This window comes from Malania oleifera, chromosome 12 (genome assembly GCF_029873635.1).
Source record: "Malania oleifera isolate guangnan ecotype guangnan chromosome 12, ASM2987363v1, whole genome shotgun sequence".
Classification (NCBI taxonomy): Eukaryota; Viridiplantae; Streptophyta; class Magnoliopsida; order Santalales; family Ximeniaceae; genus Malania; species Malania oleifera.
This window is the reverse complement of record NC_080428.1, coordinates 57,835,473-57,850,855: the sequence shown is the minus strand read 5'-3', so window position 1 is coordinate 57,850,855 and position 15,383 is coordinate 57,835,473. Positions and strand designations below refer to the sequence as shown.

At 37.4% G+C, this 15,383-nt stretch overlaps 1 protein-coding gene across 1 annotated transcript; it reads right to left on the bottom strand.

The window, feature by feature from the left end:
• Positions 1–296: 296 nt before the first annotated feature.
• On the bottom strand, positions 297–1,575 carry LOC131144166 (ethylene-responsive transcription factor 4-like). The gene has a single exon (XM_058092612.1). The coding sequence runs from the start codon at positions 1,381–1,383 to the stop codon at positions 625–627; it is 759 nt and encodes a 252-aa protein (XP_057948595.1). The 5' UTR covers positions 1,384–1,575; the 3' UTR covers positions 297–624.
• Between the last annotated feature and the right edge of the window lie 13,808 nt (positions 1,576–15,383).

Here is a 15,383-nt window from a genome sequence, read left to right as displayed (position 1 = left end):
GCTTATGCAAAGCACGTCCACGTGGCAGAAGTTCCATCCATCACCGCCTCACGCATTAACTTCTCTCTCAGGTCAAAACATTAAATTAAAGAGGCTAAATTCGTGCGCTGTCCGTACTGATAAGGATCCGACCTGCGGCCCGACCCGACCCATCCGAGTCACGACTCTGAGTTCCCAGCCGGCGGAAATTTCCCGATTTGTCCACCGGCGATAAAGCCGGTGAAGAACGAAGAAAATATTCACGGGTCTTTTGAGACAAAATAATATGATTCGAAGTGGAAATAAAGATATGCAAGTAAAGGAAATTGAAAATTTATAGGTGTTCGATGATGAAAAACAATGCCGGAAAGAAATTACAGACTGGAGCATCAGTTGCTAGTTAAGGAACAACAGAGCGAAACACTTAATTTCACTGTTGCAAAAAACAAAAGAGATCAGCTATGTATTCACATCGAGCGGTGATCCGTGATCCGGCCATGGTCGATCACTTGAAGCTCTCTTCGTATTTTTTTTTTTTTCTTCTTTCTTCAACGTCTATTTTTCCTATTCTTTTTAGAACGAAGATTTGAAAATATGAAAAAATGGAAATCAAAATTCCGATCACGTCGTCAGTCGCCGGCGAATCTATGGGTCTTCCGAGGCGGGAAGGTTGAGATCGAAAACACGGAGTCTCTGCGGCTGCGGATCGACGTGGTTCAGATCGATGACCGACGAGGAGTCGGAGTCGCTCTGGGCCCCATTGGTAGGCGTTGCGCCGAATTGAGCCGCCGGGCGATCGAATCTCAGCCGTTGGATGCTGCTAGGATGATTCCCGCTCCCGGGCCCGGCGATCGCATCGAAATAGAAAAGATGACTCGGCGCCGGGAAACCAACGGGCGGAACACGCAGCTGCGGATTCCGATACTGGAACGGGAACTTCATGGCTGAGCCAAATCCGGCGCTACCACCTGCTGCAACGCCGCCTCCGCCGCCGCCGTGCACAAGGTTTAGATCCAGCGGCGAAGAGTCCAACATCAGCGCCGGGGATAACCCCTCCCGGCTGGACGATTCCACGGTACTACTCTGGCTGGGACTCTGATTATTGCTGTTATTGTTATTACACTTCTTGCTTTTAATGTTATTCAGGTTCATATTCTGATCAGAGGGCAACGGAAAGTTCGTCTTAGCCTTGGCGCCGCGGAACTCCCTCGCGGCGGCGTCGTAGGCCCTCGCCGCCTCCTCCGCCGTATCGAACGTGCCAAGCCAAACTCGACTCTTCTTGCCGGGATCTCTGATCTCGGCGGCGTACCTACCCCACGGCCTCTTCCTCACTCCCCTAAAATGCACCTCCTTGCCGTTCACGCCGGAACCCTTGCCGCTGGCGACCCTCTCCTTCGGTGCCATGCTTCCGGTTAACTCACTCTTTCGATCTCTGATTCTCTCTCTTCACAGCCCGCCTCTATCCCCAACCCCGCAGTCGGAGCAGAAAGAAACAACAAAATAACATGTAACTTAAAAATAATGAGGGTGAGGGCTTGCGGAGGTGAGGGGGGTAGTTTTATAGGGTGGAGAGAAGGGAAATCGGCGAGGAATTGAATAATTAAGGGGGTGGGGGCACAGTCAACGAGGTATTTGACTGACTAGGGCAGCCGCCCGGCGGGTGTAAATTTACCATATAGCCCCCGGTTACGTGGCACGTGCGGTGTGGAGAGCGGCGGACGTGGGAGGAATGGTGGGGAGGCAATGGGACATCATCCTCGTCATCATCACTATCAAATAGGGGTGATCGGACGGCTGGGAGGGCAAGTGGGCGTGGACGCGTGGGGGGCGGGGCGTGAGGGAGGAAACTTGAACTGGGTGACAGGCGGTAGCACCAATTGTCGGCATGTTCCGGTATCTCGCCGCGTGAGTTGGATCGGGGGGAGTGTTGAGATAGATTGGGCCCACGCTTTTTTACACCCTTTGAAGCGCTCTCTTTGGACCCAACGGGCGGTGGGTCCGGGCCAATGGGAAGGCGACACTCGTCGAGATAACTTACGCGTGTAGGCCTGTCTGCACGGAGTTAAGAGCAGAGCCTAATCTTTCTGCCAGACCGACGCCCCAGCCCACGCTCTGATCTTTCGGCCCCCACCGCTTTCTGACAACAGTATCAATATCATCCTTTTCCGCTGCTCACCTCCCACGCGCCCTCTTGGTCTCGTCGCCTACACGCTCTCCAAAATCGACCTCCTCCTCCTATTTTTCTAGAATTTTCTTTTTCATAATTTTAACGACTTCTGGCCTCGAGGCGTCTTTGCCACAACTCAATTTATTATTTTTTATGTGATTATGAGAATTCAAAATATATATTATATATATATATATATATATATATATATACTTTTTTTAAAAAAAAATTAGAATTAAATGATTTATAAAATTATTTGTACACTCATGATTTGTGGATATTTCACTCACAAAGAGAATTTAAGAAGATTATAAAAAAAATTACTTGTTGAAATTATTTTCTATTCTCTTATTTATAATACAAACTAAAATCATTATAAAATTTTGTGCAAAAGCTTGACTAAGTATTTGTGCAGTTACATCGTGAATTTAAAGGTAAATCTAATTGATATGATTAAAATATCAAAGTTAAATGTAATTATTTAGAATGTTAATTACTTCTAATGTAATTTATTCTCTTTTTAAATTTATGTTTAAATTTTTAAGTAGAAATCTCTTTTATAAGTGACTAGAATTATGAGGTAAATACTGTTAATACCGTTTCAAATTTGTGAAAATAACATTGCCTTAACACCCCTTTGTGTTTAAAAATATTAAATAGTATCTTATTTTATAAAATTGGTATTAATTAGTCATTAAGTTATGAATTTATTTTGATTAAAATGTCAATTTTATCTTTGGAAAATTTGTAACTTTTCACTTGAAAATTATTATTATTTTTTATAATTTATTTTGAATCATGATCATGCCACTTATGGGCACTTGCACATTTTTATATCACGCATTATTATTAGGGCATATGTTCACAGAATAAAAAATATTCTAAGTAAATGACATAATTTCATTCATACGAATGGTACGTCTACCTCAATTGAGGTAATGTGGTCTCAAAGTTTCAACTATTATGTTATATTATTATTATTATTGCAAAACAGTAACAATAATAATACTTTATTTTTTTATTGTTTTATTTTTGTTTTGACAAATAATTTATCATTTTAAATATAATAATTGTGTTAATTATGAGGATATTAAAATCAAATTGATTAAAATAGTGACAACAATTTGGTTTTAAAAATAAAATCCATGAAAATGAGATCCATATAAAATATATATATCCATGGTAAAGGATAAATATAAGATTTTACGGGAATCCTTCATGTTCAAATACTATAGGATTTTATAACAATCTAAGATCCCAATATCAAAACAACACATGAAAATGGAATGTCCTAAACATTACATTTTCGAGAATATTAAAAGATACTATAAATCAAACGCACCTTCAGTAGCGGGTTGTTGAATTTGCACATCTTTGTATTAAATTTGAGCACTAGACAAGTTATATTATGCTTTGCTTATGTGACATTTCAAATCAAATTAGAATATATATATATATATATATATATATATATATATATATATATATATATGAACCCTTCTAACTGACCCATTTATATATAAAGTAATATTCAAAATATTTAAAATTAATAAAATGTAAGCGCTCAGATCACCCCAGTGTGACACAAAGTTGACCTATTGGCAATGGGTAAACGATACTTATGCGAAATCTCGATGCTAGTTTTGTATTGTAAAAAAGGATCACGGCTGCCCGAGACATTTTGTACCCACAAACGTGCTACCAAGCTGCGCACATTGACTCTTGTGAAGAAAGAATCTCAGGAACGGAATCAACTTACTTTCCTTACTCCAAAAAATGGACACTATCAAAAATAGGATTCGAGATCTTTGCCCCCCATTGCTTGTTAGTTAAGTAGGGAGAACGCCCCATATCTTGAATACGAAGCGTGCGCGCGCGTGCATGCACACACACACACACACACACACATATATATATATGAATGTGCACATAAGCTAGACCTCATTATGAGGTGAAAATTTTGCAAGCTTAGTAGGGTACAAACCCAAACCCAAACCCAAGCTAACTTAGCCAGAAATAATAATTTAATAAATGAAAAATATAAATGTATATAGCTCAACTATTAATAAAAGGAGAATAATGCCATTTTCACTTCTTTTTCATATTGAGTTTAAAAAAAATAAAAGGCATCCTATTTGTACCTAATCAAAATAATTTTTTAATGGTAGATATATTAATTAGTAAATCAATACTTCCCTCGAACCCCCTTTTTTATGCATAATTTCTAAAAGAAAAACAACTAATAATTTTAAGGATATTGACAGTTACCAATGGTCGCAAATAGGGGCATAAGTGAGTGAAGTTTACTTGTTTATGAATTGACTCGAGTTCGAATCGAACTTGAGCTACTTGAGTAAATTTAAAAATTGAATTCAAATTTTGTATTATTACTAACGAGTCTAATCAAGATTTTGTAATTTCATTATTTTTATATTATATAACCTATATAATATATTCTGCACATATTTTAAATATTATATTATATTACTTTTATATTAATTTATAATCAAATTGAAATTAATTGAGTCGAATTTGAGTTTTAAGAACTTCTAACTGAGTCAAGTTCGAGTTCAACAATTTTGAAATTGATCAAATTCAAGTCGAGTTTCAAACTCAATATTTTCAAGTTGACTTGAGCCAAGTTTAAGTATGTCAGTGTGTCGACTCGACCCGACTCTAATATATCCCTAAGTACAAACTAAATGCATATGCTTGTGTGTACATACAAACACACATACTTATATTTTTAATAGTTTAAACATAAGTTTAAATATTTTTAAATATAAATAGGTAGGGTTGGGGTAGGTCATGCTCTTTGGTCCACCAGAGTTCAGTTGGATTTGAATTATATAACAGAAAGTAACTCATTTCTCATCAAAAATCCTATTTCAACCCCTGGTAAGATTTGAATCCAAAATATCTAACCTGAAAAAGTTTTAGATTCTAAATTAACATGATTCATCTAATACTTAAGTTTAAGTTACACACAAGACAAACAAAGATTAATTACAAAAAATAATTCATGTTCATGCACGCGCGCACCTCAAATAATTCATCATGCAAACAATGAATTCTGAAATATTATATCTTAAGTAAAAAAATTATAAATTTATCATCAAATGAGAGTTAACATATATCTCAGTGAAGGAATGTGAGTTAATTTTATTATTAAGTTTATGAAGTGTAGGATGTTTACATAATTGTAATAGTGGCACAAGCTATGCAATGTCATTTTTAGAAACTTATGAGGGTATGAATGAATTTTTCTATATTTTGTGGTGTTTATTGCCTGTGGATAAGTCCCAGTATGGATGCATTAATTATTTAATGATGGGTTGGAGGTGGGTTGTAAGGGAGAAATCACCATTGATGACCCATAAGCTCCTACTCTTGTAAATAGAAGTTCTTAGCTCTTTCATCTTTGGTAATTAGTACAAAACTATGAACGCCTAGCACATTGTATTAATTTGGCTTTCATATTTTTAGTAGAGTATTTACATGTTTCCTTTTGGGCTTAAATGACCTAAGAATAATGCATTGATTTTGACTTATTAGGTTTCAAATCAAAATTTGCCTTTTTATTTTAGGATTTTAATGACATTGTTTGTAGAACCCGAACCTAGAAAATAAAGGAAATAAATAAGAAAAGAAGGAAAGAAAATTTTAGAAGGGCAAACACCAGAACTCGTCGACGAAGGTCCTTCTATGACTCGTTGACGAAATTCAGGCGTCGTTGAAGAAGAAATACCAAGAGGAATTTTAGGCATACGGTTCGTCGACGAGCCCCTCTTTCGTCGACGAATGTTCTTTGATAGTTCATCGACAAAAACTCCATTTCGTCAACGAATTGTGTCGGGTTAACGGTCTATAAATAGGTTTTAAATTTTCTTCTTCATTAAGAAACCTAAAATCTCTCTCTCTCTCTCTCTCTCTCTCTCTATAACCTTTGCCTTACCTCTTCTCTCTACGATTTCTCATCGTTCATTGCCCGAATCGACGATCGGAAGTTACCACAAAGATCTAGGGGCGTTTCTTTGCAAATCTAGTGGAGTGGATTTTTGAACTGAGGTTTTCCAAACATCACTCCAAAGTTGAGGTAAGGGTAGAAATGAGTTGTTTGTCTAACATTTAACTGTTTAAATGGGATATATGGGCATGGGGATGTTTAAGAGTTGCTAATATGAGATTTGAGTTGATTAAACTGAGGAAAATGTGGTTTCAGGAATTTGGGCTTTATATTGTCGTAGGGTGGGCTTTAGGAGTGTTGAATTCTCTCAGTAAACAGGTAAGGGGATTAAGTTAAGTCAGGATTTTATTAAAGTTGAACTGACCAGACTACCTCGTATGTATGCTTATTTATGTTTTCAGTTGTTATTTTGAAAACCAACGGTTCAAAATGGACTTTTCAAACCTAAGATATATGATATGGTATTTTGAATAATATGGACAGTGAATGGTTGTTTATCAATTAATTATATTATGAGGTACTTGTTGATTATTTATGGACAACGTTTAAATACTGAAATTGTGTGGTAGGTGAAAAATATTTGGGGGTTATTGAATAACCGAGTTTCTGTATGGCTGTGAAAATACTGGAACTGTTTGTGAAACATACGAGAACTGTTTGTGAAAATGCTGAGTTTTTATATGACGGCCGAGGGCTGGGATTTTTTTTAGTGGTTGTGAGCTGAGTGGTATATGATGGTTGGGGCTGGGATTTTGTCTAGCGGCTATGAGCCGAGTTGTATATGACGGCCTGGGGTTGGGTTTTATTTGATGGTCAGGGGCCGGGTTTTATAATATAACATGTTTTCTACGAAATGAGTTTGAACTACAATTTTTATTACTTAAATTGCATGATATGCTTTAAGAACCCTGATGACCAGTTTTAGTATGAACATGGTACCGTTGCTAGGGAACAATTATTTGGCCATGTGCACCCACAATGGATAGAGAGGTGTAGGGTGGTTTCAACAAATTATCCTCAATAGAGGGTGTACCTTCCCTGTGGCTCAGATCAGGAAGTTGTAAGGCAATCGAACCTGCAACTGGGTTACGGATGCCTGCAGGTGTATTAGTAGATGGATGCTTTGAATTAGTCTGGGTTGATCCCCCAGGGCTAAGTTCAATTTTCAAGCTGCACAACCCGTTCCACGGGGGAAAGTAAATAGTATTTAGTCTTAGGGAGTGTCTTATATGCATATCTATTGATTTACGTAAATGGTATCTTTAATTATTGAACTAGTTTATACGATGGAAATGAAAAGGGTATTTTCAACTATGTAGTGTGAGTATAATGTATAACCGTTATTTTCAGTTAAATGGAGAATGAAATGTTTTCTGCATACACTAAAATTCATGTTGGCCACACACTGATATTAACTTAATTAATCCATCTTACTGAGAAGTGTCTCACCCCAATATACAAATTATCTTTTCAGGACCATATTGAGGTCGAGTTTAGCGAACTTTGAGGCAAGGTGATAACTAGTTAGTTTTTGTGAGTGTCAATAAGAACTCTACTATATTTAAGTTGTATTTGAAGTCCCTGAGTATGTAATATGGGTGTATGGACTGAGTTAGTTTTTGGTATTGTACTACGATTTGTATTATGAGCATTGGGAGACTCTGATGTATATTAGTAACATAGAACCCTGGTAACGAATTATGGAGACTATTTTATTTATTTCTGCTGCATTTATATTATCGATTATGGTATCAGCTACACAGATGTCACTAAAGTAGCATCACGGGCCTACGTGGTGGGTCGGAGCGTTACGGGTGGTATCAGAGTCTAGGTTTTCTAGGTTCTGCAGACTTAGATGATTAATGATTGCCAGAGTATAGGTTGAGATAGGATAAGAGTGGGTAGAACCCAAGACCTTTTGGTAACCAAATAATTTTTTTTTTAAACATCACATAATAAATGCGGGCAACAAGACTAGAACCTAAGACCTTCTGGTAACCAAAGCTCTGATACCATGTTAGATTACCAATTTACCTAAAAGGTTAAGCTCTTAGGTTGTGGGCCAATAATGCATATCAAACTTTAACAAAAACTTTAAAATACGAGTATACGACTTATACGACTTTATATGTTGTATTTAAGCTTTTTGGATGGACTCATCATTTGAATACACATTTTTGTAACACTTATTTACTATTACTGATCAAATGACCACTAATATAGGTTATGATAACATAATGGCAATACTAATCATTTGATTGCTATTGTTGGACGTGTAAGTGTCGTATGAATATGTATGCAATTTGCAATAGATAGATCTTAGCACCCTTACCAAGGAGATAATATTTTGTCCACACACACATACACAGAAAAATAAATAGCATAAAGAAAATTCACAGAAAAAATGGAGACGAGAGATTTTACATGGATCGGCAAGGTTGCCTATGTCCACAGAGCGTGCACCTGGAGAAAAATCCATTATGAAACAATGGCAGTACAAGATCTGATCAGTCTCTCCTCGATCCTAGATCCCCTGTACACCCCTCCACTTTCAACCCATTGAAGAAAAGTTCTTCCTAGAGAGAATCCCCCCTCTAGCTCTCTCTTATACAAAATGACAAGCAATCAATATATTTTCCCATGGCTTACAAATATATATATATATATATATATATATATATGACACCATATTGGATTTAGAGACGATCCAATGGCTGTGATAAAAGCCACAATAAATAAATAAAAATAAACATATTTTTTAACAATCTCCACCTTGGCTTCTAATCACAGCCAAGCACAACATTCCATCCCCACGCTCTGGGGATGTTCTGTCAACAATCAACAAGAGGCTACATTAACTAAGTCCAGACAACACTTGAACTTAGCTAATGTAACAGGCTTCGTGAGCATATCTTCAACATTTCTATCTGTGTGGATTTCAATAACTAGAACTCACCACTTTCAACCCAACCTCTAACTACATGGTACCGCACATCAATATGCTTCGTGTGAGAGTGGTAGACCTGATTCCTTGCCAAGTGGATTGTACTTTAACTATCATAGAATATGTGTAACCTATCCTACATAACACCAAGTTCTTGAATCAGTCCAGTTAACCACAAAGCCTCCTTACCTGCCTCTGCCAAAGCTATGTATTCAGCTTTTGTAGTAGGTTGCAACATAGCCTTCCAACTAATGGAACCACCAGCCATGGTAAAAATGAAGCTAGAAGTAGACCTCCTATTATCCAAATCACCTGCATAATTGGAGTCCACATAATCCTGAACATTACAATCATCAGTACTTTCAAACAAGATACCATAATCAGAAGTGCCACGCAAATATCTGAAAATCCATTTCACCGCATTCCAATGCATTCTACCTGGATTAGCCATATATTTGCTTACCAAACTAACTACATATGACAAGTTTGGTCTACTACATACCATAGCATACATCAAACTCCCTACTGCACTAGCATAAGGCACACTAGCCATATCCAACTTATCCTCATCAGTAGAAGGACACAGTTTAGCAGACAAGTGAAAATGAGCAGCTAGAGGTGTTCTTACCGATTTAGCCTTATCCATGTTAAACCTTTCCAAAACCTTCTCAACATACTTACCTTTATCAACCACAACTTCTTTTATTGTATGTGCCTCCCGATTTCCATGCCAATGATCTTTTTAGCTGCACTAAGATCCTTCATCTCAAACTCATCCTGTAACCTAGCTTTCAACACCTTCAACTCATCAGTACCATTAGAGGCAATCAACATATCATCCAAATATAGCATAAGTGTAACGACCCAAAAAATCATGCCATTTATATATTCTATAAAACTATTTAACTCTGATACCCCTGATAACATTTACTATAACATCTTGGTCCCAAGGTGGGCACCAAGGAATTCTTGTTCGCAAGACAACACACCTATGCAGCGGAAAACATAAAATCATATAATCATAATTACAATACCAGAATTCAATATTTTTCCAAAACATATATATACATCACTCCAGTATTCACCACTAGAACATCTAGTATCTACACCAAAAATACATCTCCCAACATACACTTACCCTTCTGATAGGGTAGTATAAAAGTCCCCTCTATCTTCGAATCTGACCTGCTCGTCTAGTTGGATCACCTGAAATATATTAGATTATTGGGATGAGACAACTCTCAGTAAGACGAAATATGCTATTACTAATGTGTGGCAATCGAGTTTACATAAACAATATACTTTTAATCTACTAAAACTGAAATAGCATGCAAGATATAATATAGTATAACTCACTCCTATGTGGCTTAAAATACAACTATTTATGAACTTTCTATTTAATCATACTTTTAAGTATATCTGCTATTTCTATAAATCTATATATAACTTCCCTGGATGGCTATATGTCATGATTTAACCCCTCATGACGAGGTTGTGCGGTCCATAGGCGGGACTTAACACTGGTTGGCCTACCAGGATAAGTCAACTGAAACCTCTATCGTCAGATTGGACGCCTCAACTCGGACTATTGGGAGTCTTCAAGCTCTCCCAAGGCAGGATCGACTACACAAAATCCACACACTATCTAAGATATGTGGTTGCACTCTATACTATATAGCTACAATACTGTGCTCTATAATCTGATTTGTTCCATCAGGGTCTGATACTATATAATACTGTTATATATCTTACTGATTTACCATGATTTTGTACAATTGTAATAACCATGATTCTGTAAAGTTGTATTAACCATAACGTTGTAACAAACTGATTTGTATAAACAATAATAATTGTATGTTATGGTTCTATAATAACTGTATATCATGGTTCTGTATTTTGTATATCATGGTACAGTAAAAATTGTATATCTGAATAAAACTATATATCTGAGTAAGACTGTAAATCTGTATATAATTGTATATCTGAATATACTATAATTTCGTATAAACTGTGTAAACCATAGTTCTGTAAAAGACTGAATAGGCGTAACTCGTAAATAAACTATATATTCTATGTAACATAATTCTATAAAACTATATGAGCGTAATTCTGTAAAAATGTGCAGAATATTGTACTATACTAATATTTCTCACGCCACACAAGTAAATAATACTTATTAACTATAATATGTAAAATTATATAATTTCTTACTCTGGAAACCCATAAACAAATACTATATTTTTCTGGTAAAAATATCTGATTTAATGGTATAGCATATTTCCCTTACTTGGCTAACTAGGAGGCCTAACCTCAACTTTATCCTCTCACCCACAGCGTACCAAACTCAAAATCCTGAAATAACGTACATTTCCTAATTCAATCAACCCTAACTCAGTATAATAACCATACTCGCTCTTTTCCCCAGGCTCATATATATCTTTATCCATAAAATTATAAACTACTAGTTATTTATTAGCATTACCTGATTTCCTGAGAAAACACCCACTGGGATTCTCAACCCATGCTTGTGGTGTTTGAAAACCTAAACCCTGAAATCACAATACTCTAGTTTAATCAACTCAAACTTCAATATATTTTTATCTAATACAAGATTTGGGTTCAGAAAAGCCTACTAACCATATATACCCTAAAGTAACCTACTTACCCTGATTTTTGGATGGTGCCTAAACTTCTCAAACCAAAATTCTGCTCTGGTTAAGTTGTAAAGAATCTCCCCAGGGTCAACACGATAGATTTTGATCGTCAACACGGGGAAAGGCAGGGTCGGAATCGTAGAGAGAAGGTGAGGAAATCAAATTTTAGAGAGAGAAATGGAAATGAGAATAATTCTCTTGCTGAAAATGCAATTTCTGGCTATAGGCAGCTGTCCACGTGGCTTCGTCGATGAGCCACGTGTACTCGTCAACGAATCGAAGAAGGGATTTTTTCAACGAAGATGATGAGTTCGTCGACGAACCAAAGAGTCTGAATTTCCCCCTCTCAGTATCTCTTCATCGACGAGACACTAAGTATCTCTTCATACAACGGCGTTCGTCAAAAAAACTAGGGCGTTTGTCGACGAACCCTACTTTGTCCCTTTTTGAATTTCATTTCTCTCCCATTTATCCCTCTTCCTTTCTATTATTTAATTGTTATTATTTTTAGGGTCTCTACATTCTCCCCTCATAAAATTTCGTCTGCGAAATTTGCTATCTGTGCTATACACCATCCTCTGAGAAAAAAATTGCCACTTATTTTATTAATTACTGTCATTTATGGCGAAAGAATACTGTGATTACAATTAGGGTTGTGGGAGATTACAAGTATACACATAGAAGAAAATTCTCCCCAAAGCCAAAAATACTACATATTCTATTATCTAAAATATAACTTATATATACATTATCCTACTTTGCATATAATAACATCATAGTATATTTACTTTACCTAAATTACTATTGTTCCTTTTCCTGTCTAATGTTGGTCCCCACTAAACAAATGTGGGTGTTTCTGTCGTATTTCCTCCTTTAGCTCCCATGAGGCCTCCTCCACTGCATGATTCCTCTATAAGGCTTTTACTAGTGGAATTTTCTTGGTGCGCAACTCTTGTTCTTTTATATCTAGAATATGCACTGGTATTTCTTCATAAGTTAAAGTATCTTTAAACTCTATCTCTTCGTAGCTAATCACGTGGGAAGGATCTGAGACGTATTTTCTTAACATGGAAACATGGAATACGTCATGAATCCTGGATAAAGCTAGTGGTAAAGCTAGCCTGTAGGTGACTGGACCCACTCTCTCAAGTAGGGGTGAGCAAACGGTCGGTTCGGCCAGATTCGGTTAATTAACTGAATTAACTAAAAATTTTGGTTAATAAATTCTGTTAACCGAACCGATCGAACAAGGAGAGCTACCCAAACCGAACCCGACCGAATTCCTTTTCGGGTAATTCGGTTAATCGAATCTAACCGAAATAATTAAAATTAATTATTAAAGAATGGAATATGTACCTGAGTCACTGAATCGATCCATCCAGCTACTAGAAGAGGGATTTGGGATCGGGATCGGGACGAGAATAGAGAACTGGGAAGTGGGAAGTGGGAAGAGGGGCTTAGCCGTTGACGCTTAGGGCTTGAGCCTTAAGCAAAGCAACAAAGATTGAAGAGACGATTTGCAAAGAGGGAGAAGGAGAAGTGGAGAAGGACTTCTTGCTAAGTTTGGTGGAGGGAAACAGAAGAAGGACTGAAATCTGAAGGAGAAGGAGAACTGAGGTCCGAGACCGAGAGGGGAGACTAGAGAGGCTGTGGCGCGATCCGAGACCGAGAGGGGAGACTTGAGAGGCTGCGGCGTAGAGGAGACTTTGAAGGAGAATTGGAGAAGGAAAACTAAGGGTCCAAGTTTAAGACGCCAAGACGGAGTCATCGAGAAGGCAGAAGCTGCGACGTAGATGAGACTTGAGAGTTGAGAGGACACGAGCAGTTGGCTAGTCGGGCCGTCTGGCATAGAGGAGACTGGAGAGGACCTAGCAGGCTAGCATATATATCTATTTTATATTTAAATTTTAATTAATTCTTAATTCGGATAATTCGGTTAACCGAATTAAAATTTTTCATAACTGACCCGATAACCGATTACCCAAAATTTAGCGAACCCATAACCGAACCGACCAACCCCTATTTGTTAATCGAACTGAACCAACCGAAATTGATTGGTTAATTCAGTTAATTCAGGTTTCCCCGAATTATGCTCACCCCTACTCTCAAGTATCTCAAATGGGCCAATAAACCTAGAGCTCACCTTACCCTTCTTCCCAAACTTCATAACTCCTCTCAGCGGTGCTACTCTAAAAAATACTTAATCTCCCACATCAAACTCCAACTTCTAGAGGCGAGTATCTGCGTAGCTTTTCTACCGACTCTGGGCTGCACTGATTCTATCTTTAATAAGTCAAACTTTATCGTACGCCTACTGCACTAACTCTGGTCCCAAAACTCACCTTTCACCCATTTTATCCCAGTATAGTGGAGAACGACACCTCCTACCATATAATTCCTCCTAAGGCGCCATCCCGATGCTGGCCTGATAGCTGTTGTTATACGAAAACTCAATTAGTGGCATATACTAGGTCTAACTACCCCCAACATCAAGCATACATGCTCGTAGCATATCCTCAAGTATCTGGATCGTCCTCTCTGTCTGCCCATCAGTGTGAGAATGAAAAGCTATGGTGAATGATAATTGAGACCCCAAAGCTTCCTGTAAACTCCTCCAAAACTGCGATGTAAATTATGGGTCTCGTTCTGAAACTATGGATACCCCACACTATGGGGTCAAATTATCTCCTGAATGTATAACTCTGTCAGTCTATTCATAAAATAGTTAACTTTAATAGGGAGAAAATGATCGGTCTTCGTCAATCGATCAACGACAACCCAAATAGCATTCTGTCCATGCAATGCCGACGGTAACCCTATAACAAAGTCCATGGAGATATGATCCCACTTCCTCTCATGGATGTGGAGTGGCGGTAACTGTCCCCTCGGTCTCTAGTGCTCAACTTTTACCTGCTGGCACATCAAGCACTATTCCACAAACTCAACTATTTCCCTTTTCATGCCGCTCCACTAGAAGGATTTCTGAAGGTCCCGATACATCTTAGTGCTTCCTGGATGCACTATGTAAAGGGATATGTGTGTCTCCTTTAGAATAGCCCTTTTAATCTCAGCATTGGCAGGTATATGTAGTGATCCTAAAAAAATAAAAAAATAAATAAAAATTTAAAAATTAAAATTTTAAAAGTAAAATTATTTTTTTTTGAAAAAATTAATTAATTAATTAATTAATCATTATTATTAATTAAATAATATAATATAATTATATATATAATATATATAAAGTAATCAATCCTAAGGTTTTAATCTCAGGATTGAGATCACAGGCATTGAGATTGAAATCTCAGACACGCCATTGACGCCTCTCCCACTTTGTTCACTCCTCGTCTTCTCTCTCCCACTCTCCTCCATCTCGTTTCCGTTATTCAGTCAATCAAAAATTCAAAAATACCGTTGGGTTCTACTCGCCGCCACTGACATTTCTATTGGAGCAGATCTGTTGTGAGAGCGGCGTAGGCATATCTCCTAGGGTAAGGCCAAATCTCAAACTTATCTCAATTTCTCTTAAGTTATAAGCCCCATTAATGAACGGAAATTTCCAGGAGACTCGTGGGGAGATTCTCTACATTCTAGCTCGAGCGAGTTTTCGAATTGGAGCTCCGGGGTACCAATCCTAAATCGGGGGTAAGTTTAATAATTTAGACTTTTATTGGG

Excerpts from the sequence above, each read along its gene's own strand:
- LOC131144166 (XM_058092612.1), bottom strand. The coding sequence starts at position 1,383 with ATGGCACCGAAGGAGAGGGTCGCCAGCGGCAAGGGTTCCGGCGTGAAC.